At 41.1% G+C, this 23,599-nt stretch overlaps 3 protein-coding genes and 1 long non-coding RNA gene across 6 annotated transcripts in view; 2 read left to right on the top strand and 2 right to left on the bottom strand.

The window, feature by feature from the left end:
* Window positions 1-312: 312 nt before the first annotated feature.
* On the top strand, window positions 313-1,435 carry UQCRQ (ubiquinol-cytochrome c reductase complex III subunit VII). The gene is made up of 2 exons (XM_080555387.1): window positions 313-538; window positions 1,207-1,435. Exons 1-2 carry the CDS (start codon window positions 385-387, stop codon window positions 1,299-1,301), a joined length of 249 nt encoding a protein of 82 aa, XP_080411513.1. The 5' UTR covers window positions 313-384; the 3' UTR covers window positions 1,302-1,435.
* LOC308177720 lies at window positions 1,363-5,210 on the bottom strand. The gene is made up of 4 exons (XR_013939360.1): window positions 4,869-5,210; window positions 3,453-3,558; window positions 1,862-1,958; window positions 1,363-1,500 (listed from the first exon to the last, which is right to left on the bottom strand). It is a non-coding gene; the product is annotated as an uncharacterized lncRNA (long non-coding RNA).
* LEAP2 (liver enriched antimicrobial peptide 2) lies at window positions 5,205-7,188 on the top strand. Its single transcript, XM_080555388.1, has 3 exons — window positions 5,205-5,387; window positions 5,809-5,948; window positions 6,829-7,188. Exons 1-3 carry the CDS (start codon window positions 5,220-5,222, stop codon window positions 6,863-6,865), a joined length of 345 nt encoding a protein of 114 aa, XP_080411514.1. The 5' UTR covers window positions 5,205-5,219; the 3' UTR covers window positions 6,866-7,188.
* A 579-nt stretch (window positions 7,189-7,767) lies between these two features.
* AFF4 (ALF transcription elongation factor 4) overlaps window positions 7,768-23,599 on the bottom strand; it is a 49,915-nt gene continuing 34,083 nt past the window's right edge. For all 3 annotated transcript variants that reach the window (XM_080555373.1, XM_080555372.1, XM_080555374.1), the window contains 10 exons: window positions 22,142-22,230; window positions 20,382-20,619; window positions 18,196-18,293; window positions 17,484-17,547; window positions 17,201-17,337; window positions 16,712-16,783; window positions 15,421-15,514; window positions 14,853-14,896; window positions 13,665-13,885; window positions 7,768-13,119 (listed from right to left, as the gene is read on the bottom strand). In XM_080555373.1, the coding sequence (XP_080411499.1) occupies window positions 13,001-13,119; window positions 13,665-13,885; window positions 14,853-14,896; window positions 15,421-15,514; window positions 16,712-16,783; window positions 17,201-17,337; window positions 17,484-17,547; window positions 18,196-18,293; window positions 20,382-20,619; window positions 22,142-22,230 (1,176 nt within the window). In that variant the 3' untranslated portion in view covers window positions 7,768-13,000. The remainder of the gene's footprint in view (window positions 13,120-13,664; window positions 13,886-14,852; window positions 14,897-15,420; window positions 15,515-16,711; window positions 16,784-17,200; window positions 17,338-17,483; window positions 17,548-18,195; window positions 18,294-20,381; window positions 20,620-22,141; window positions 22,231-23,599) is intronic.

The following is a 23,599-nucleotide window of genomic DNA, read 5'->3' as shown; positions in this document are numbered from 1 at the left end:
GCCTCATTTATAAAATCTCGGCAACATCAGTCGTTTTTACTGTGCCAACACCGTTTAGTGTTTATTTTTGTCGCAACATCGTTTGGTGTTATTGCCGCAACGTCATTTGGTGTTTTTTTTTTACTGTGGCAACGTCCCTTCGCGTTTATTAATTGTTGCAGCGTCATTTAGGGGGTTTTACTGTGGCAACGCCACTTAGTGTTTTTTATCGTGATAACGTCACTTTGTGTTTTTTTTTTCTCCACACGACATTTTAGGGGGAGGACGAACACCCCTGAGGAGAACACTGCCGCAGCGCGGACCGGAAGCGGAAGCGGCATCACCGATGCCGCTTCCGCTTCCGGTCGGCGCGGCGGCGAAGGCGGTCGCCAAGGTGACACCGCCATGGGCCGGCATTTCGGGAACCTGGCGCGGGTGCGGCACGTCGTCACCTACAGCCTGTCGCCCTTCGAGCAGCGCGCCTTCCCCAACGTCCTCTCGCACGGGCTGCCCAACGTGTGGCGGCGCTTCAGCTCGCAGGTCTTCAAGGTGGTGCCCCGTGAGTATTGGGGGGGGGGGAGGCCTGAGGGGGAAGGGGGGGGCCGTGAGGGGATTGGGGGGGGGACTGGGGGAGGCTGAGGGGGAAGGGGAGAGGCTGGGGGAGGTTTAGGGGGGTCAAGGGGACTGGGGGAAGCTGGGGGGGAATGGGAAGGAATGGGGGAGGCTTTAGGGAATGGGGGAGAACGGGGGAGGCTGCAGTGGGAAGGGGAGAGGCTGGGGGGGGATCAAGGGGGCTGGGGGGGAAGGGGAGGGAATGGGGGAGGTCGGGGGAGGCTTTAGGGAATGGGGGGGGGAATGGGGGAGGCTGGGAGGGAAGGGGAGGGGCTGGGGGGGAAGGGGAGAGGCTGGGGGAGGCTCGGGGGATCAAGGGGACTGGGAGAGGCTGGGGGGGAATGGGAGAGGCGGGGGGAGGCTGAGGGGGACCAGGGGAACTGGGGAGGCTGGGGGGAAATGGGAAGGATTGAGGGATGTGAAAGGGGAAACGGGGGGGTCAAGGGGGACTGGGGAAGGATGGGGAGAACGGGGAGGGTTTGTGCTGGGGGCACTGCGGAAGGATGGGCGAACAGGGAGGGTTCGTACCAGTTGTTGTTGTGAGCCAGCCTGCCGCAGCTTTGCCCCCCCCCCCCCTTCGCCATGCGGCTCCTCAGCGCTCTCCTCTCTTTGCAGCCTTCGTGGGCGCCTACCTCCTGTACTCCTGGGGCATGCAGGAGTTCGAGAGGCTGAAGAGGAAGAACCCTGCTGACTACGAGAACGACAAGTAGCCAGAGCCACGAGGAGATGTTAGCGGAGATGTTAGCGCACCGTGTTATCAGCGTCCTGTTGCTAAGCGTGTTCATGTGATTAGGATGACGGGCAGATAAAGTGTTGTCTAATAAACTTTAACTCTGTCTCATGACTTTGTGTGAAGTCCATGGCTTTAAATGTTGAGGTGAGTCGCATGAAATGGCTCTCCGGTTCACTCTGTACAGAGGGATGATCAGATTAAACTACTCTATGCTCAAGCTACTTTACTTTTTACTTTACTTTTTACTTTACTTCTTATTTCCAGCCTCTTTGCCTCTTGTTTCTTTGAAGCACTTCTCAGTCTAGTTAATGTAGCAAGGGCTGTCCTCAGCTATCATTGGTTAGAAATAACAGTTTGGGGGTAAGCTCATTGATCCCTTTATCTGTCCCTCACCAGCCGCTTTTTCCTCTTGAAATAGAATATATTCCAGCCTTGAGACGCGTGAAAAAACAAACGGCCCATCTGATATTGCCCAAAACTGTATGAGCTGGCTGATGGCTCGGAGCTGAACGTGGACTCTGCCCCACATACACCTACCTGGGTATCATAGTTATTAACGTTAATCAGATGATAAACTGCAATTCTGATGTCTGCTTGGTGTTAACAGTCCAAGTTAGAAGCTTCTTCTTGGGAACTACAAGGAGAAAAAAAAGATTATTTTGACACCTGAGGGTGATCTCAGGAGCTTTATTGCTACTGTTCGCTTTTAAATCTGTGCCTAAGAAATTCACCCTGTAGCTCCAAGTACGACACGCTTTGCTCTCCAAAGTCCAGACCGTTTGGCTCAGTTCTTTATCTTTTTTTTTCCCCTTAGTCTTGAGCTGATTGTCTCAAACTCATGCTCCAAGCAAAGTAACTTATTTATCTCCCTGTTGCGCTAGTCCCGCAGCTGGTACTGAGAATTTATCTTATCTGCAGAGGGAGAGTGACGTTTTCCTGGGGTAGTTGCTTTGTGGGCTCAGGGCTGAGCCGTCTGGAAGACAAAGATGCTCAGTCTCACTTGAGGAAGCTGGGGGTATGCAAATGGTGGAGTCAAATGCTTTATGGTTTTGTACTCGAGCACAGTCAAGAGGCTGGCCTAACCAGGAGCAGTGCAAGTGCTCCCACTGCACCACAAGCTTTCTGTGCTCCAGTCTACGTTTTGGTTCACCGGTACTTGTAGGCAGCTTAAGCAAGACGGGAGCATTGAACTGGCTCCAACAACTGGGAGGTGGCAAAGATGGCCGGGGGCAGGCTTTGCTCAGAACTCTCATTTGCCTCCTACTTACCCCAAAGAGCAAGGGCAGCTGCTCTGTAGCCTAAATAACCGGACTCGTAGGCTTGGCACAGCGGTAGCTTCAGTAAGTGCTTCCTCAATCCCTTTCCTCTCAGGAACTCTAGAGGGTGAGCAGCTCCTCGCAGCCTCTGCGATGAGGTCTCTGCCCCTGTTTCACAGACGGCTGAACTATGGCCTAGCCAGCTGCCAGCATACTGTAAACACTGGGGCACGTTCAGCCGCTGCCGCCGGGTTTACCCACGGCGCTGCAGCCCCGTGAGCACCGCTGCCAGTCCCCAGCTGCCCCCCGGGTCCGGCCCGCGGGGCAGGGATGCAGAACCCGGCGTTTCCTCACGCTGCCAGCAGCGACGGCTCCTGCCCGCTGCGTGGCATCGGGGCATTGGGCCGGGGGGTGTTTCAGCGTCCGAACGCTGTGTTTGAAAGTTTCTCAATCTCATTTGTTTCTGTTCTCCCTTTGCTAAATGTTCACGGGGGCTGTGGCTTCCTACTGGCAAATAGGAGACAGCGGGCTACCGTCTTAATCATCTGATTTATTTCTATTGTCCCTTTGCTAAACGTTAGAAGTGGAAACACAACAATGTTCTGTAACATTCTGGTGTTTAAACCAGCATTTTTGCTGTGGCTTCTGACTAGCCAGCAGTAGACGAGTGGACTGCACTGGATTTGCATACATGGAAACAAGCAGTCCGATTTTTTTTTCTTTTCTTGCACAGAATAAACAGATGGCTGCTTCAAAGGGATCTGCAACTACGAGCTGACACTGTTAGCAACCTAGGACACACAACAGTTCTGACGTATCATCACAAAGTACTAATCTTAGCTAGCCAAAAAAGCTGAGGAACGATGACTTACCGAGGACACGGCTGTCAGAGCTGAGCTGTCACTTCACATCCTGTGCTCCAAATACGCAGTCAAGACTGCCACCGTGGCTTTTCTTGTCTCTGTTCTACTACAGTGCCTAGTGGAGACAGCAGAATTAGAACTCACATACATGTAAGGAAAGGACTTAAAGGGAAAAACATTTGAGAAATTCACAGCCAGATGCAAGAGAAACATTCAAGTTCTGCTATTTGATCTGTCATTATTTACTGTCTCATTTCTTTCCCTATGTGAAACCAAGGAAGGTGAAATGAAGAAGGGTTTTGATTCCTTCCCACAAGGAAGCGAGACAAACAGGGGAAGAGTAAGGAACCCCAGGAAAGGAACAAATCTTTCAATAATAGCTTGCAGGCGATACGCTGCAAAGGGGTTTTATTAAATCCCAGTGAAGTTTGGGCTAAGGGGTAATCATCCGTAGGCAGGAACCTGACAACATGGCAGGCATTATCTCAATCTCAGTAACTTGCCTTCCACGCTGGCACTTATACTTCCATATTAAGCAATCACAGAAAATGTAGTCTATTGCATCTGTATTTAGATTTATAATTTAGCTAAAACAACTAATTATTTTATACGCTATCTTTCTACTTGAAGTAACTTTCAAAACAGAGTGCCTCCAAGCCTCCACGCAGTGCTTGCCATGGCTAAACTGCTATTGTTGCTCTGCAGTCTCATAAATCATTTCCTTGACGATACAGAACATGCGGACAGATTTGGGAGCCAGATGCATCAGACAAGGAGGAGGAGGAGTACTGGCAAGGTGCATCTAGAGAGGAGTGATCTTAGAAACACTTCTCCCTCTTCCCCGTGGGAGACCAAGTGGGAGAAGTGTGTGTCTGAACGGAGACTTTGGGCAAGATGAAAGGTAACGCATAGTTCTTTTGAAACATTTCCTCCAAGCTGCTGCAATCTCTTCTCACTGCACCACGGAGAAGTGCAAGAGTGCTCTTAGCTCTAACCTGCCTGTCCACACCAGTGGGAGCTGCTGTTGGCACCTTCTAGAAGACTGCTCACGAGTTACACTGTAAGACACAGAGGCAGACTACAGCAGAGATGGCTCGTCTAAAGAAACCATGGTCTTGCTACGTGGAGCAACTCAACTCCAGAAAATCCTTCCAGCCATCTCTTCTGCTTTTAGTGTTAGCTATCTAGATCATCTTTAACTGCAGACTGGGATCCTTGAAAGGAGATGTCTAAGATTTATCAGGAATAACATCATTTTTACACTCCAAAACCCATATGGAAAGTACCGCATCCACATTTTAAGCACAATGTTAATGGAAAGAAAGGTCAGAAGTAACTTGCTTATGACTCTCATGTACCAAGAACGAGAAGCAGAACCAAAAGTACAATTTGCTGCTCCAAATAAACTTGTAGGACAATACTTACCTGCCAGCTGGCAAACTCAGAGCTGCACATACTGTGAACATCAGAGAAGTTAAATAGGGTTGTTATAATAAGGCTTTTGATCTTTACCACGCTACTTTGGGCCACCCACCCTTTTGCTTGCAAGTGCAGGATGGAGTTCTGGTAACGTGTTAGATAGGTTTTAAAAAAGGAACAGTTGGCAAACCTGGTAAGCTGACCAGACAAAGTACAAGTGGAAGGAGAGTAAATCATTAGCTAGATAGACAGGCCTTGAACCAGATCGCTTCAGGAGATGCTAACTTTGTAATTCCCTCTTGCTCTGAAATGAACTTTGTTCCTGTAATGACTGACAGCTGATGCAATGATAAGAGAATGAAGTCTATAAAAATCTGGCTGAAGCTTGGCAAGTTCTATTCAGGGCTCTTCCAACCTCCTCCGCCCACAGCTGCTCCTCCAGCCGAAGCAGCAGCCCATACTGTGAAGATGCACTGTTTGAAAGTCATGGCAATCTTCTTATTCTGCTCGCTGCTGCTCAGCCAGGTAAGTAGAGAGAACTATTTAAAATGCTAGCTCAAACAGCCAGGCAGTGAACGAAAGTGTTAGGAGCTACACGAATAACACTAAGTGCCAGAGTCAGAAGTAAGAGCAGAGCTCCTTTAGCAGACTCAACATCCTGAAGAAGTAAATAACTGCTTAAAGCGAAAACTGGGTTACTCTGAGATGTAATTTAGCAAATAATTCTGCCTTCCCTCTCAAGACAATTAAAAATGTTGATTTTTATGATTATTTCTTTAGGGTTAGGATATAAGCAATTGTACTTTAACAGATCACTCTATGATTTGAAAACAAGATTTACAGACCTTCACTTAAAATTTATATGATGATTGACCACAGCATCAAAATGACCAACTGCCTACAGCCGCTGCGTGCTCCTGACAGCTGTGCCACGACTCTGTTTCAGATGCACTGTGCTTCCTTGCACCAGCCACAGCCTCACCTAAAAAGACAAAGGCGGATGACACCTTTCTGGAGAGGAGTCTCACTGAGACCCATTGGAGCCTCCTGCAGGGATAACAGCGAATGCATTACAATGCTATGCAGGTAACTAACCCTAACCAATATTAAGGCTCAGGAATACATGATGTTATACTACGTAGAGAAAGTTTCCACTTATTCTCACTCAAGATATGGAATTAATTCTGTGCATAAAAAAAAAGATAGGAGGGATATGGATGAAGCAATAGATTTAGACCTTTTTTGTAAGCAGTACAAACAGAACAGAGTCCAAATGCCCTTGATGACAAGCCTTTGTAGTTCCATTGCAACCCAGAATAACCATCTTTTCAAAAAAAAAGGACAACCAACCATAGAATCCTGGACAGCTTCTAGGTAACCACTTAGAGGCCTTAAATATTAATCCATCTTTAAAATGGTAATCACTTTAAAGTGATTACTTAAGCTCATCATTTAAAAGCTAAAATACTAAAGCAAACATAAGTTAACCAATTACATATAAAAAGTGATTAGTTAAAATTACTACCTAGTGACTGAAAGCTGATTTTGTGTGGCACTTACTGTACTTACACCTGAAAGCAAAGGGAAAATGGGTAGAATAGATCCATCTACACACAGATACTATAGGAAATGACAGTCAGGTTCCTATTCTGCATGCGTCTGAAATGAATCATTTGGTTCTAGTGATTACCATGGATGAACTATAACAGCAGCTACAGGAAGATAAATAGACAGGAAGGCATTTTTGTTGTGTATAATTTCTACACTAGAGCCTGGCCATACAGCCCTGGGTAATACGTACTTTGGAGTTACTATGCAAAGCAAAGAACATAAGATGAATCGAGGCAAACTGAGTCACGTTAAGCTGAATACAAGCACTGTCGTAATAGCTGAGCGCTGCTAAGGACAGACAGACCTGTTGGAGCCCTACGCAGCTGTCAGTGCCTGATGATGGTTTGTTTTCCAGGAAAAACCGCTGTTTCCTTAGATCGGCCTCCGAGTGACCTGTCGTAATGAAGAACACCCATCACTGTTACTGCTAACAATGCTCCGCTCTACTTGTGAAATATTTATTGACCGTTCAAAAGCTATGACAGTGAATCAGCAACAATTATATTCGACATTTCTGCCATAAGAACTGGTAAAAGGACTTCAGAGAGCTGGAGAGCATTCAGTAACCAAGGCTGTACCTCCGCAGCATACGCCTGAGGATGACTCTCTGGCCAAGCTCAATAAAAGGACCCTGCATCTCATGTTTGTTTTGTTTTTTTATAACTGTTAATATATATTTTTTTAAGGTGTGGATTAAAAGTTTATATTCAGTAAACAACCTGGGTTTTTCCTTGTATCCTGTGAGCAAAGTGTATGCTGAGTGCGCATCAGGCATTTCAAGTAGGAGTGCTTATTTCAAACTGGACTTTAGACATTTATCCTTCAACCTGGCAAGTGCTTAAAGTAGATCACGCTTCCATCTCATTTCAGTCTCAACAGCTGAACTCTTATCAGTACTTCAAATAAAGGCCTGTCGGAAAGAGGGAGCAAACAAACTGATAATAATACTGCTAGCAGATTCAATACGCCAAATATATCTGGTGATAACTAGAAAACGTATTTACTTTTAATTACTTCTAATCAAAATTGCCTAAGTAAAGTCCTAAACTGACCTCTTCCACTGAGGGATCTTCTTATTTCAAAATACATTTATCAAAATCAGATCCATCTTAACTCAGAGGGCTGAGAGAAACAAAGCCACTTTTGATTAGGCAAATATCAACAGGTCTGGGACACACAAATACTGAACGTCATTTTCCTTTGTTACACAGAGAGCATTAAAACAAAGACGAAAACTGCTTTAAAATGCAATACTGGGGAGGAGACAGCCTGTTCAACAGACACGAACACAGTGTTTATGAAGTTTAATACAGAAAATCTATTTGATATTTATTAAACTTAGTTTCTCCAGTTACAGTTTTGCATTGTACAAAGCATTTTAATGACACAGTAGTTAAAAAGATCTTTACAAATTGAAATGTGATACCCTTTTCTCCAAATATTTTAATTGCCATAAATTTGTTTAAAAATACACATTAAACGCATGTTTCAGACACTAAACTTTCTATAATCTCAATACCACAAAATACATAGAATATACTATACAGATGTGGAAAAAATCTAGTTAGTATATAATACTTTGCTCACCATTAACAGCTTTATTACGTGAAATGCACATACTGACTTAGAAATCCTAATTTTGAGCCCCAAAGTACCCTTTGAAATTTCAAATGTATTGCAACAAATAAAATCACAGTTTGTTTTTTTTTTAGGTTTTGGTTGAAAGACAGATGCCTAAATATTTTGATAGAAACAAAATGTAACACATGGACTTGTCATGTACAAAGCATAAAACAGAGACATCCCATTAGTTACTAACAGTACCTTTCTGTATGATTAATAAGGGCTTCATTTATAAGTGACAGCTTAAAAGTTACCTTCCCCCTCCCACAAACCCTCCCCCAAAAGAAAACCCTTCTTCACCAAATAATAATTTCAAATAAGATAAAGGATTTTTAATAAATATATAAGCACTTTATCCTCCATATACAAAATTTCTTAAAACAATTTAAAAGGGGGACCAGATACAAATGTCAGGAACTGTGCTTGCAAAAGTCATGCCTGGTCCTTAGAGTTGAGTGTTCAGATGTATAATGCCAGTGCAGCCGACACCAGCCGCTGCAGAAGTACTGTGCACCCGACTACATCAATTCCTAGGGTTGCATATAAAAACTGAAGACGGGGAACACTGCATTCCAATTTGCCTGTATCAGCCCCGTTAGCAAACGTGGAGAGTTACAACGGGAACGGATACATTTCCGTTAAGTTTCCAGATGAAATTAAAACAGGTAAGCGTTTACATAAAGATAGCCTATATAAATTCTGTGCTGTAACGCAGCATTTCAAATTGCTCAGTATAGTGTATTCGATTGAAACTCAGCCGAGACTGGCAGAGAGCAAAGAGCTAGCGCTGCCTCCAAGGCTGCTCCAGCAAAGACCAGAGCTCCTATCGAGGCAGGAATTCACTCGCTGCACAGCTAACCCTTCCCTCTCCGCCCCCCCGCCCCCAACACCGCCGTTTTCAAATGGCATCAGAGACCAATTCCTTGAAAAGTAATGGAGTTAGACAGAGATCATGATTCCCTGATTGATTGGGTTTACCCAACTTTCATGCTTAGGACATTTGCCTCCTGGAATAGGTCTGTATTTGTCTGAGTTGGCTACCAAAAGCTTTGGCTACTCTTTATACTTAAAAGGTATCTTTACTTTGCTGCTTGGAAACATACAGTTTTCCATAATACTGATTCCTTAGATGGAGTAATTTAAACCCTGACCGAAATACTCGTCAGACATCTAATAATTTGGAAGTTGCTTACTCCCCAATGGGTAATTCAAACTTGACTTGCTCAGGCCCTTAATATAAACACTGCAGTGACAGTAAATATCTGTTAGGTAAGTGAAATATTAAATACAGCAAAGGTAGTCTCTCTTTCCAATAGTTTCCCATTTTGGAAAATTACATAATTATCTGCCTACGGCTTTATTTTACTTGCCCCAGGCAAGCACAACAGTACTTCCATAAAGTACTGACTCTCTGTATGTTGGGGCCATTCGTAAATACATTTCAGGGCTTTTTTTTTTTTGTTATCACAGCAATCAAGCCTCAGCAATCTAAAGGAATATACATTGCACTCCTGTATAATATGCAAGATTTATCACCAGTAAGATGGTGATTCATCACTCAATAAATAATATATCAATATAGTCAGTTGCACCATAATCTAAAAACAAGTATAACATATACTTTGGACAGACTGAGTTCATATATATATACATATATATTAAAAGACACATACAATACAAATTGCATACTGCCATCAAAAGCCAAGAAGAGCCATCCATATGCTCTGCTTTATGGCTAATAGTTTCAAATCAAAATAAAAGTATCGGGCTGTTTTACTCTGGTGTCCTAAAGATTTGTTTATAAATATAAATGGTTGCACCTTATCACCTAGGAACCTGCAAGTTTCACAGCAAATTCAAATAATATTGATATCTGAGCAAGCCTAGTCTGATTAAGCCATTTTTAAGATTCACCAACTGGGACCGCGTTCAGTAAGGGAATTAAAATTACGGCGCTGATATGTATTTAATATACAATCGTCTAGGGAATCATTTAGGAAGCCAGGAGTTAGGGATTCCCTCATTAGTCAATAGTGCGACTTGCCTTAGTGCTGAAGTGACATGCATTTCCACCGCTGTTGTGTAAAGGTTAAAAAAAAAAAAGATTTAGATTGTTAGCCTGCATTTTGACAGAGGGATGGAAGCTTATTAAGTATTTGCATTTTTTTTGGCTATGAAATCTGATAAGTACCTAACTTCTCTCTTCGAAACAACGGTAAATCCCAACATAGATATGCTTTTGGAAGTGTGAAATTTAAGTTTCTCTGCTTGAAATAGCCACAGATGAGTAAGGCATTTCTTTTCAATGAACAAGACCACTGCATATCTCCCAGACAGACAGAAATCTGGGACAGCACTCTTGGAGGGTATTTCACTGTGAAGTACACTGCTTAGGTGGGACACTTTCAACCAGTTCAGGTCCACATTTTGACACAATGTAAAAAGTCCTCTGGTCATTTGAAGACAATTCTTTAAAATTCACTGATCTAGGGATAAGCGATACATTTTTACAGACCAATTGCACGTGACACCAAAAGGTATTTGTGGGACTCTAGTAAAAGAAAAAAAAAAATCCCAGAGATGAGACCATTCCTGCTGACAGTCATGGTAACTGTGCACAAAAGAGCAAGCCAAAAAACAGCCATGCTGGCTAGTGCAGCACTACACAAAAAAATAAACTATGAATGCAACTTCTAAGAAGGTATTTTTTATATAGCGTCAAAAGTGTGCTAGGCACTTTAGAGTATTAAAGGAAAAAATAGTTGACAGTGTCCCATTAACCAGGATGCAGAGTCTGAGGGTACAGAGTTCTGTCTCTAACAGCAAACACTAAAAGAAACGTGATCTTGCACAGTGATTCAATACAAAGGATGCTCCAACAGACCTGAACGGGAAATTCGGCTATAATTGAACAAGTCACAGGTCCGTTACCCACGTATCGGTTTGTATGTAGCAAAGCTCTTCTGGAAGTACAAAACACGCTGGAACGCAAAGGAAGCTCTACGAATATGCAGCTACCTTTTAGTAGGTTACTAATTTGCAAAACTCCTAAACTCTTAAAGCCCATAGGACATACTGCAGTACTAAGTAGCGTAGAATTCTATTCCTTCCGTCGAGGTTGCCATGAGTTTGGCACTTAACTACAGCTACACAAAAATTTAGTGCAATAATTTTCCTGAACATGCACGTTCATATCTGGTACAGAATAAAGGGTTAAATGGGAGATAAAACAAAGCAGCATTCCACAATCTCACTCTAAAGTATTCAGAGTTTGACTCTTTAAAAGGAGACCACTGCGATGAGAAGTCAGTTTGTGTGACAGACACTAGTTTTAAAAAGGAAATGGAATTTTACCAAAGTACTGCAGAAGACCACTGCATACAGTATACCTGGTCCTGCTGTAAAACATCTTGTAAACAGTTCATAAAATCTTCATCTAAAAGTAAGGCATAAGGCACACCAGACATGTTAGGGGCACTAAGCAATACTGAAAGCAGTAGCATTTTAAACCTTTTACTCAGACAAGCACCTTGCGTGGAAAGGTACTTTGGTTTGCACGTTTTGAGAGCAGTCAGCTGCAACTCCACGAACCATTTCTGTTGCACCAAATCGCTTCTCTCAAGTGAATATTCTGCTCCATCAAACACACCAAGCATTAATGGGACCTTCATTAACATGGGGTAAATACAAGTTTCAAATCCATTCCGCATCAAAGCAGTTAGACAGCTTCCCTGTAATAGCAGGCGTGCTCCCCACCCCACAATGGCTGTTGCACTGTCATGCTGTAGTGTCCATTAACCATCAGACCCTAAAAGGAAAAAATGGACCTCCGTTTCTACTTAAGATTCCTGGTTTCTCAGTCAATGGAAAAGATGCAAATGACGGTTCTGGTAGGAATTTAACTCCTGTTGGTTTGGTTTTTTTTAAACCACAAAGTTCGCTGATTTTGAATGTGTCAAAAAATGACAAGCAAGGAAACAAAACTTATTTTAAATGAAGAGATACAAAAAAGCACAAGATTGTCCATTTCAGAAACCTTTCCTGTATGCATCGCACCTTTCTGACTGAAGTTCATTCCTACACCATTACTTTGATATCACATCGAATACAAATTACTGTAATGTTTTGTGATTTGTTATAGTGTTAATCAATGTTTGAAACTGCCTTGAAAGCAACCCAAGTCAGATCCAGCTAAATATTTTCCATATAAATTTCTTTAAAATTCATTTAAACGAAGTATCTTAATATGTAGAAGAATATCTGGAACTTTTCTATTTAGTACAAATTCTGCAATAATAAATCTCTAGCTGTCATTTATTAGTTGACTCATAGGCATTAGGCATGAAAAGTATGGTGTTCCTACACGTTAGAACCTATCAATCCTACTTCCTTTTACAGGCTCTACCACCACAAGACATTACAGAGTAACAAAGCTCACAAAGTCCTTAAATAAAGTGTCTATGTTTAATTTCTGCTAAGTACTTGAAAGGGTAAATTTAGGGAAGAAACAGCTAAAAATTGCCCAAAATCGGGCTTTTCAAAATTAAAATTAAAAAATTAAAATAAATAGGATTTAAACTGACTTATGTATTATGACTGGAATTCCAATGATCCAATCTATCCATGATAGATTAGCAAAAGTACACCTTTATATTTTGCAAATTTTAAAATATTTAAATAACTTAAAACGGGAATACTGAAGAAGTCCATTAACCAGATAATTTGGGGTTAAAACACAAAACACAAATGAGGATGGGAGACATTTCAAAGCATTCCTTGCTCTTAGTGTCAACTAAGCAATGTGTTATGGCAGTCTTCCTTATTGACATGACACAGTGTTGTGGAGATAAATCAGAGGCAGCGAGAAAAATGTGTTCTATTTTCCATTCCTTCAGTTCAAAATATTACTTGGCATCCAGGCGCAACCAATGTAGTCCCTGACGGGTATAACGCACTAGGTCTGTCATGATGCTTGAATTAAAAACCAGAGGGCCCATGACTTTATCCAGTTCAGCAAAGAACTCTAAAACAACAGAAATGCAAGTTAAATTAGGCACAATCTTTCACGTTGGCTGGTGTACTGGAAATACTGCATCACAAAAAAAAAAAAAAAAAAATCTTTTCAACACAAATCTTTCAGGTTAAGACAGAAGAAATGAAAGATGGCTGAATGTTGGAAGAATAAAAATAAAAGAAAAAGATCTTTTCTAGTCAATTTCTTTACTCTTTCCCATAAGACTAGTAGATGAGAATAATTATACTATGGTTAAATGGTTGCAAAACTTTTTTTGGTCTTTTCCCTCAAACGTGTATATTTACTCAAGATAGGAATTTCAGAGAAGGAAGTGCACCAAGTTCCTCTTCCTACAGTGAACAACTTATGGGAAAATCAGGATTTGTTTATTTAAAACAAACAGTAGGAAACATTACATCACCAGCACCATCTGACAATCAAGACAACCAGCCCGGGGAATCACCATAATCAAAGGCATCGCTTTCTGTCCTTCTTTTGCAGAAGACCCAGCTGAGCATCCTGTGAGGTTATAACCTGCCTGTGACGAGCCTTACCTTTCTGTTCTTTAGACAGCTGTTCGGCTTGGTCCCAGATTTCAGTGGCATAGAGGAAGTTGGATGTAACTTGGACATAGCTGGCTGCCATCTGATGGATCCTCTGGGGGATCGTCACCGAAGACCCGCTCCCTGAAGGGTTGGCTGCCCCAGAAGAGTAATTTCCTGAATTCCCTGGAGACAGCTTTGGAGAGACTGGAGACGGCATACCAACAGGCTTGCTGCTTATCCAAAGAGAAATATTAAATTGTAAAATGCATGCATATGTACTTCAGGCTTGTCATGCTGTAAGAATAATGCTCTAAGACCTCTCTTCCTACACCTCAGAATGTGGGATGCTAAAACACCCCCACTTCACACATCAAGAAGTCAGGGTTTGCCCTGCAACAGATGAAATGCACGGGCTGGTAAAATACCAAGGCTCCTCCAGCACCTGTGTTTCAGCTTAGTATCCAAAACCAATCCTCACCATCTTTTAATTTAAAGTCTTAAACTCATTGTTTAAATAAATTGAACCTTAAATAATAATAAAAATAAAACTACATGGTTAATTATACTGCCATACTACTACATTTTCAAAAAACATGATGCAAATCTGAAAAGTTCCCCTAAAATTCTGGGATTTTTAATTTTGAGAGAGTGATCTATAAAAGGTTGGTTGTTAAGTTTTAAAGAATAAAAATAAATTGCTATACTATGGAACAGACAACCCTGAAAGTACTTGTAGCCATCTGGGCTTGCAGCAGTAATAAAGCTATCGTTTTGAGGGAAAAAGCGTTATATAAAACAACAAATTCACTAAGACAAGCACTTTGTATGTTAATGACCCACTACTTTTTTTTTTATTATTATTATTTTTCACCCCCAACAAGGAACTGCCTAAGTTTCAGTACAGCAATATCAAAAGCAGCAGTTTTCCAAACCCTTTATCAGAATAAAATTATCTATTACAATTAGAATTATCAATGAAATATTGTTAGAATGATCTATGATAATTATGTTCTTATTATTCTTATCATAATCTATGATAAGAATCGAAAACTAGACCTTAGAACAATCAGGAATTGGCTAGAAAACAACTACTGCTCTTTAGAGTGAAAAGCTACTCTTCGAGTACCTCAGGCGCACAGTTTATGTAGAAAACTAGCTATGCATTGGGAAATACTGGTACCAACTTTCATTACTTACCTTCCCATACCAGGTGATGGTGCTTGAGAATTGTTATAGGAATTCTGTTGGGGGAAAATAAATTTGTCCTGATTTATGTTTATACTTTAATCACATTTTATCTGCTTAATCAGTCATTTTTAAACAAGTTAGTTCTTACAGCTTTTCTTTTAAGCAATAATCAAAATCCTGAATAATATCAAGCAAAGTACTTTCAAATGTGGTAAAAATATCCCTTTTACTGATGACTAAGACAAAAATCAGTGAAGACAAAGTGAGGTTTCAGCTTTGTTATACCTGCAGAAAGAAAAATCTTTTAAAATTCTCTTTGAAGCTTACTAAACTTATTAAAGACAAAAGCTACATCAAATTATTAATAGATATCTATCATGTTAGGACCAGTGGGTTGATGACATTATAGTCATGCTGAATCTCCCCAGCTTTAAGCTACTCAGCTCAAATATACTTCCAGTTCTAAACAGAGCGTCCTGGAAGTTTGCACGCAGCAGTCTGTAAACTGGATAGAGGAATTTTTAGTGATGTAAAACTTTAATTTGATTAAAAATGAAAAAAATATTTATGCAATTACCTTCAGATGTTCAGTCAGAGTCTTAGAATATTTCAATGCACTTTCCTTTTTCAGTTTGAAAAGCCTTAGGTATAGCAGAGATTGGCACCGAAGACTAACCAAAGACAGAACAGCAAAACATTTACAATTAAAGCCAAGTTTATCGCATCTCAGTGAAGTTCAAAAATCTAGCAGCTGTGTTTTTAAAACCTTTCTCTCCTAACTCTGAAAAGCCAATTGTCAAGTCTTAAGTAGCAAAACTCCAAACCCACTTTTAACTTCTTAAGGAAGTGAAAGCCACAGCTTTCTGCCTTGAGCGGAAATTATAGTTTTCCATGACTTTGCTGATATAACTGATCTCCAGTTCTGAGCTCAGGAGACAACATTAAATTACTTGCTAGATAAGAGTTTCATTTGATTTTTTGCTTATGTCATGACATACTGAGTCTAGTGTATTCTGCTCTAGCCTCCCCTTTCTTTTCCACCTGATACTGGTTGGTTCTGCTCCACTGCTTGCTGCAGCCATTTCACTGGTCCCGAAGGCAAACGACAATTCTTCAGTCATTCTAAATTTTGATTTATCGCTGGGTGAATACACAGGAAGGACCCTCATACTTTCTGCTATTACTCCTTTCAAATCCAGTCAAACACCTTAGTTTCAAGTTTATCTTTGCAAAAAAGGCACAAATCAGAGCTACAAATTCTTTCACATGAATAAGCAGTGCATGTTGATAATCCCATCTTACAAAAAAATAAAACAAACCAGAAAACTGTTTGTTTGTTAATGCAACAATGGTGTTTTCTGAAGCACTTAAGACACCGAACAGCCTCCTATCAGCTGGATACACATCAAACTCAACAGCAATCCATTATTTTTGAGTATTGCAATTTACAAAGCGAAAATGGAGAGGTCAATTCATCAACAGTAATTTTACCAAAACATTAAGGAGGATAAAAGTTCAAAAGATCTCTCCACCATTTCTAGCCGCATAACAACTTTGTTGCATCATTGCTGCTATACATATCCCATCAATGAAATCATGTTCTTAAAATAAAAGCACTAACTGACAATTTTAAGGAAGTCAGACAGAGCTGGAGAAAGATTCAGTAATTTAATTAATAGTCCGAAAACCAGAGAGCCTCTCTGCCCAAATTTATAGTAACCAGATATATAGCATTAATCTTTCTGCACAGTCAAATGGAAAACTCGTATTTTCTTCAAAACCACCTGAGAACTCCATGTAATGCAGTATTTCACAAAGACTGCACTTGAAATAATCAGTGTGTTGTATTAAGTTCAGAACACACGTACCAAAGCACTGCTAGTCTTTTATCTGCAGCTGTAGCATCTGGTGCCAAGTAATTCTTCAGTTTCATAGTGTACCTACAAACAAAGTATCAACAATAAACAATCCATCAAGTAAACAACAAGATAAAGTATTTTACTATCATTTATCCATCACCAAAGTTCCTATCAATTTCTAATTTCAACCATGTTCACCATTTCAGTTACTTCCCCCAGACCCTAAACGAAACATGACTACATAATGATTGAAAAAATTTTGCTTTTCATGTATTACGTATTGTTGAGAGACATCAAGAACCTTGGAACAAAGGATCTCAACATTCATGAAAACACTTTAAGACCCAGCAACTGGAACAAAGTGGTAAGTGATCTGGTTTTACTGGAGAATAAGAGATTTCAAAAGTCAGTGGAAAAACCTTCCTGAAACCTAGAAGCTCTGATTTCCAGACCTCTTTCCCACCCACTTGACTTCTGTGTATCCTCTACATTGCTTACTTGATTAATTCCACAGTTTCTGAATACATAGGGAACGGGGACTTGGATTCCTGAGCATTTTTCTCCAATGCATTCCCACACTCAATGAACGACACTACGGCATCTAGGTAGTACACAGCCTTCTCGAACCTGTCAGACTGAGGAGATGGAAAAAAATTTAAAGACAAAAACCAAGAGGATACACCAGAAAATCCCAGTACAGACACGGAGCAACCCGGCAAAAACAGTAAACAAAAGCCAGTATAATGTGCAAACACTGGAGAAATACTGCAGATTTACTTACCAGTGCATCCGCATTATGCTTTAACTTCTTTGCTTCCTGTAAATAATGATCAGCTGAGTAAGTCCTACAATAGAAGAGATAAACTTATGGACTCAGCACCATCCACAATGCATTTCCTTTTACGATCAAAGTTTCTTAATGCTGACTTTTTTTTTCCCAACTCAAGTTACAGGAGCTACTGTATTCTGAAGCTGTTTAAAAAATACTTGTAATAGTTAAATTGTATGATTATTTACAGTATGATAAAACTGTTAAAAACAGTTACATTCAGTTCTCTCGTTTCAGGTAATTTGAAACAGCATTTTGAGCAAGATGTTTAGTACACAGGATTGCATTTGATAACCAAGCAAACCAAACACTTGATCAACAGTGTGGGGTGGAGAAGGAAACAAAACAAAAATTTGAGGGTGCAACGGACCCGTCAGCATTTAAAACCAGAACAACCCTGAGCTATGCAACTCTACTGCTTGGTCCTGTCTTGCTCTAGAGGAACATACAGGGCAGGCTACTGTTCCTTCTCAAGGACTGCGCTGTCTACCAAGTACATGGCACACAGAGCGGGCAGACAAGCACATCACTGCAGCTCTCCAGAGCACGAGCTTGAACTTAACATCTTTTGTGAAGCAAAAAGACAACGCTTCCCCACAGGAAGGTGGCTGTGCTCTAGGACTAGCATCCCCGCAAAGGGAAAGGAACCCTCTGCTTTTCTTACCTGTCATCAAAAACAAGTTTTGCTCTTCTAGACTTTGAGCTCTCTGTAGATGGAGCAGACACAGGAGGGCAGTTTGAGGAATTGTTCAGAATCTTTTCCTGAAAGGAAAATTGTTCCCAAATCATAAACTTAAAGAACAATTAAGTCTTTTGTCTTCAAATAAAGCGTTTGTTATGTAAGTTTCTCCTATGACTTCACAGCTACTTCACAGTAAGGTCATTTTTGCAGCTGCTCTAGCTGCCATACAGTAACACGGCTTCCACAAGGCTTTCACCTCATGCTGGCACAGAGGACGACACGGAGGCTGCGATCAGGCTCTTAGCTCTAATACACCAGGGGACCTCCCTCAAAGGAAGGAACGCAGCTATGGTTTCCTAGACACACCTAGGTCCAGGAAATCCCTCCCTGAATCTCCCACATTGCTGTTTCTAAGTCCCGTTTTCCCAGCCTAACAAAGATGCTATGAATATTTGAACGACTTCTCATTTTTCTCAACAGTAAACTGCTGAATATCTTTGCTTTGAAAACACTAGTATTTCACAATGATAAGCAACATCTTCAAGGAGAAATGACAACTGTCCTCACAATACAGCCCTTGCTCCCTTAAATTACACACAGCTCAGTGACCCTTCAGGCTAAAGACTGGATACTAAAACATTCCGTGATTTTAAAGTGAATCTGTTCTGCTCAACAGTGTAAAGCAGCTTTCCAGCTTCACATGTGTTTTCAGCTCTTTGGATTTATCAAGACCAAAGGCCACCTATACAGATGTATTTCATAACCTACCTTTATCAGATCATTGCTAATCAGAAGGATCCTGCAGTCAATACCAAAACACGCAGTGGAATGCAGTATACTGCTTTAAGAAAGGCATGACTAAGCATATCCAAGGTATAAAAGGATAAACATCACACAAGTTAACAGCTGGTTTAGGGACAGTTCTGTGCTAACAAATAAGGAAAGGACAGAGAGCAGCAGTCTGTGATGCAACTTCACTATCTACAGGCATCCTGGAAGTGTCTCGACGCACACAACCTTGCCAGGTTTCTAAAAATCTCAGGGCAATGGCATCTGAAGTAACACAGCACGTCTCCCAGTCCAGATATTTCATGAACTCCACCCTGATGACTAAGCTACTTTCTGCCATTGCTAATGGCAATTTGCTGCTTTACTCCTGCCCAACCAATTATCCTTCCTGAACGCTTTAGACCTTGCTTCTAACCTTCTCAGAAACTGCAAACCCAGCCACTGAGGTTAGCAGCTGCTTAAACTACTGCAGTTTCCAGAGCCCATAGGAAGCTTCGGGGCTTTGCTGCAGAGAGCTCACAGACAGACTGCGCCAACATCTTCAGCGTACTTTGGAATCCCACAGATGGAGCTGAAATCCCTCCAAGTTAAACATATTACACTCGAAAATCGGCTATACATTAGAAATTGCTTATCACAGGTATTCAGTGATACATTTTAAACAGTCAGATGTTCTCACAAAGTAATTTCTGTCCAGTAATGCACATTTATATATTGATGAAAAAACACATTACATTTCAATGACTTAAGCGCATCATCTTCCTGTAATATTTTTGAATCCCATCATCTAGGTATCTTCCTAACCTAAATCTCTTAAATTAAAAAGTTTCCTGTATCATCTTTGCACCCATGTTTTTTCTACTCTAACAACAGAGGGCTCTGTACCTTCCTGAGCTGGAGTTAAAGGGACCTTTCTGGAGTCCTAGGATGCAATAAGATGAGAGCCATAACTCTGCATCCTAGCAGTGAACACAGACCCAGCTTCTGTTCTTAAAATTAGGACAGGATTTGTATCTGCTCCGATGACATAAGAGTAACCTCATTATTCTATTTACTGTTGTGTAAACAGACGTGTAGTGATATTTCTCATCAACAAATTAAACAACAAATAAGCAGCATCTGTAATCAGATGTCTAAACTCATTTCAGTAATTAACACAAGCATTTCGTAGGAATAAGCATTAGTATTCCACAATCTCTCCCAAGTTATTTTCTAATTTATCGACTTCCAAGGTACCTAAGCACCACGACATGAAACAATGCAAGTCTAAAACTAATTGCATTTCAACTTGAACTGTGAATCATTGTTTAGATCACACTGAGCATGTGTTTCGCTTTGCAGTTTGACAAGTTCAAGGCAGTCACAGAATAGCCCTTTACCTTGGTTTCTTTAGTACTGCTAGAACCCTTTCCCTCCATCTTCTTCTGTTTAGAAGATGAGTTGCTTTTACTGCCACCACTACCGTCCTTACTGACGTTGCTGCTGGACTTCAAGGATGACGACTGACTGACGGTCCTCTTCCGCGACCCATGTTCCTGCTTGGAATCCTTCTGGAGGACTGGGGCAGCAGGAGACGGCAGTAAATCCTTCTCCTTAGCAGCACTTGGCTTTAGAGACCTAACAAAATGAATGCATTTAGTTTTGTCTTTTATTTTTCAAAACACAAAAAGAGCCCACCTTCTTTTAAATTCTTTTTTTTTTGTCCCCTCCTCCTCCCCCAAAACCCAAGGTTTTTATTGTTAGCCCTACCAAACCAGGTTCAGAGGAAGAGAGAAAGAACAATCACCACAGTGACTAGATGTTACAAAGCCTGATTGAACTGGTTTTTACCATTTTATCTGTTCTGACCTGAAAATGCAGCAGGCAAGTTCTAACCATAAAACCACATCCCTGCAACAGTTCTTAAAAAACACTCTAAACACAACGTCAGAAATTAATGCCAATGTCAGCGCCAGCCTGTCTATTGCAGACTAGTCAGCCTAACAATTCAGAAAAAAGATGGTCCAGATAAATCAGCTCTGGAAGCCGGGGAACTGGAAAACTTCCTCAAGTTCACCTTTTGGTACACTCTTACCTTGGCTGCTGAGGGCTATCGTTACTTATTCCTGGCCTCCCTTTTTGCAGAGTACAGTACATTAAATAATTATTTATACACAGTATTTTAATTAAAACGTAGTTGCATTTAATGAAGTGTCCTGCAGACAACCACACTGGCAATCAAGCAAATATCAAGAATAAAAGGAAAAAAGAAAGACAGAATCAGAGTGGCTCGGGCTGGGACCTTACAGATCACCCAGTTCCACCCCCCTGCCACGGGCAGGGACACCACCCACTAGGCCAGGTTGCCCAGGGTCTCATCCAGCCTGGCCTTGAACACCTCCAGGGATGGGGCATCCACAACCTCAGTGGGCAACCTGATCCAGTGCCTCAGCTCCCTCTGAGTGAAGAATTTCCTCCTAATCTCTAATCTAAATCTCCTCTCTCTTTTAGTTTAAAACCATTCCCCCTTATCCTGTCATTTACAAAATTACAGAAATAACCTGCAATAAAAGGGTATTGAAGGATGTTGTTTTTGCTAAGTCTGCATTGTTTTATTTTTTTGTGTCGCTCACACTTCAGATAATCTGTCAAGCAAATTTGAGGCTAAATCCATGGATCCAAGTCTCAATGCCATCAGCGTCCCACATGTCAGTTAATTAACTTGTTCTCAGTTTACATACTTGCTAAATGGAGGATTACCAGATTAGGTTAATTTAAAAGTATGGATTTTGCAAGATCAAAAAGCTAGATGCACAGCTTATTTCTAACAACAAAAAAAAAACCAACACCATATGTCAGAGAAAAAAAACAGGAAGTGTACTTTCCATAATAAACCAACCCTTCACTTCAGGGTTTACCTTAGTTTTGTTAAGTAAAAAAATGTGCTTGGTCAACGTTTTTGGTTATAGAAATCAATTTCCACCAGCTACTAGTAGAAACTGAACTAAATCAGTCGCAAGAATAAGAAGCATGAAATTTTACCCATCGATTAATAGTGAGGAGACACTTTGTTGTGGAGGGAAGGGAAGGGGGGGAGACGGACATCAGTCTTCTTCATCACCCCGAGCTTTTGTGTTGAAGAGATAAGCAAGATACTCACTCTCTACTGCTAGACGTCTTGTGTCCTGATGGAGCTTTCTCTTCCAGTTTTGTTTTCTTGCTTTCACTGGCTCTGTTTTCATCCTCATTCTGAATAAAGCAAACAAGAAATACATCCAGGCAAACGTCTACATTACTATCTCAGTGAAGCTGTAAAGGTTTCATATTTAATAGATTTAATTTAGTAGGTATTTTGCAGTGTACAGAATAAGATCTGTACAGACCACAAAAACATTCCCCAAAGCATCTAGCCTGCATCAAATATTTGACCAGATATTGAACCCTGAGACTGAAACAGAATGAAAAAGTCTGACTTCTAAATTACCAACCTGTGTAAAAAAAGTGGCAGTCAAATTGTACATATTAGAACAAAAGTATTACCATGAAATACCAGAAAAAAGTTGCCAAAAGCTTTAATAAGAGATCAGGAAACAGATTTTATGCTGGGAGCCTATGAATGCCAGAAACAGTAAAAGTCTTGTTGTCTATAAAGTAAGAGATGCTGAACACCAGGGTTTTATATACACCTAATCCTAAAGTCAAAGGGTTTTGAGGGTGCATTTCAAAGCTGTCTTCAACAAGCACTGGGAGTAGAAATACAATGAATAAACCAGAACTTAGGGCCTCACAGAGTACGTCATCTGGTACAGAACCAGACTCAAACCCAAAAGGTTACACTTCTGTCACACCACTATTGCAACCTTGAGCATCACCATCACGAAATCACAACAGCAACTGACAGTCACAGATTTGCTCTTTATACAGACTGTGTATGTTCTACTGGGTTTTTCCAAAAGCAGTTTAAAATTATTCTAGTAGCTACCCCCTACCATTTTTCTCCCAGCAGTGCTAATTCTGTTCAGATCCCTCATTAATTCCTGTCCATTTTACTGTCTCTGGGGATTCCTTCTTTTTATTTAATTGAGAAGATTAAATGCTTTTCTGAAAAGACACAATATTACGGAGAGAGACTTCCAATCCCAGTAAAGCAGCACCCCTGAGCTTATGGTTTCTCTTCTTGCTGTGCCCCAGGTCTGCTTCTGCCCCGTCCCTTGTCCTGGCAATAGCTCCCATGCAACTGCATCATTTGCTGTTTGAAGGAAATGATCCACATCAAGCCTTTTTTTTTTGGCCAGATGAATTTTCCTTTGGATCAGCTGCCTGAGCTGGCCTGCAGTGCAACAGGGACTAATGGCAGGTGGAGCGGAGGCAGGAGAGCACAGGATGCAGTGCTCGGAGGTACAGAAGCTGTACGACCTCCACGAGCTCTAGCTATGGTGCTCACAGACCTCCAGGTACAACTTTCTCCACATTCCCTCCTCACTCCAAAATAAAACTCTAATAACCCCTAATACAATGACACAGGAATGATCAACACATTCTACACAAAATAGTGGCCAAATTCATCTCCTAAATTACTCAGTGTCTCTACAGCGAGGTATGATATGGGTTGCTGGAT

This window comes from Anser brachyrhynchus (genome assembly GCF_964034855.1).
Source record: "Anser brachyrhynchus genome assembly, chromosome: 14".
In the NCBI taxonomy this organism is placed as follows: Eukaryota; Metazoa; Chordata; class Aves; order Anseriformes; family Anatidae; genus Anser; species Anser brachyrhynchus.
The sequence above is the reverse complement of the archived record's forward strand: the minus strand, read 5'-3'. Positions and strand labels throughout refer to the sequence as shown.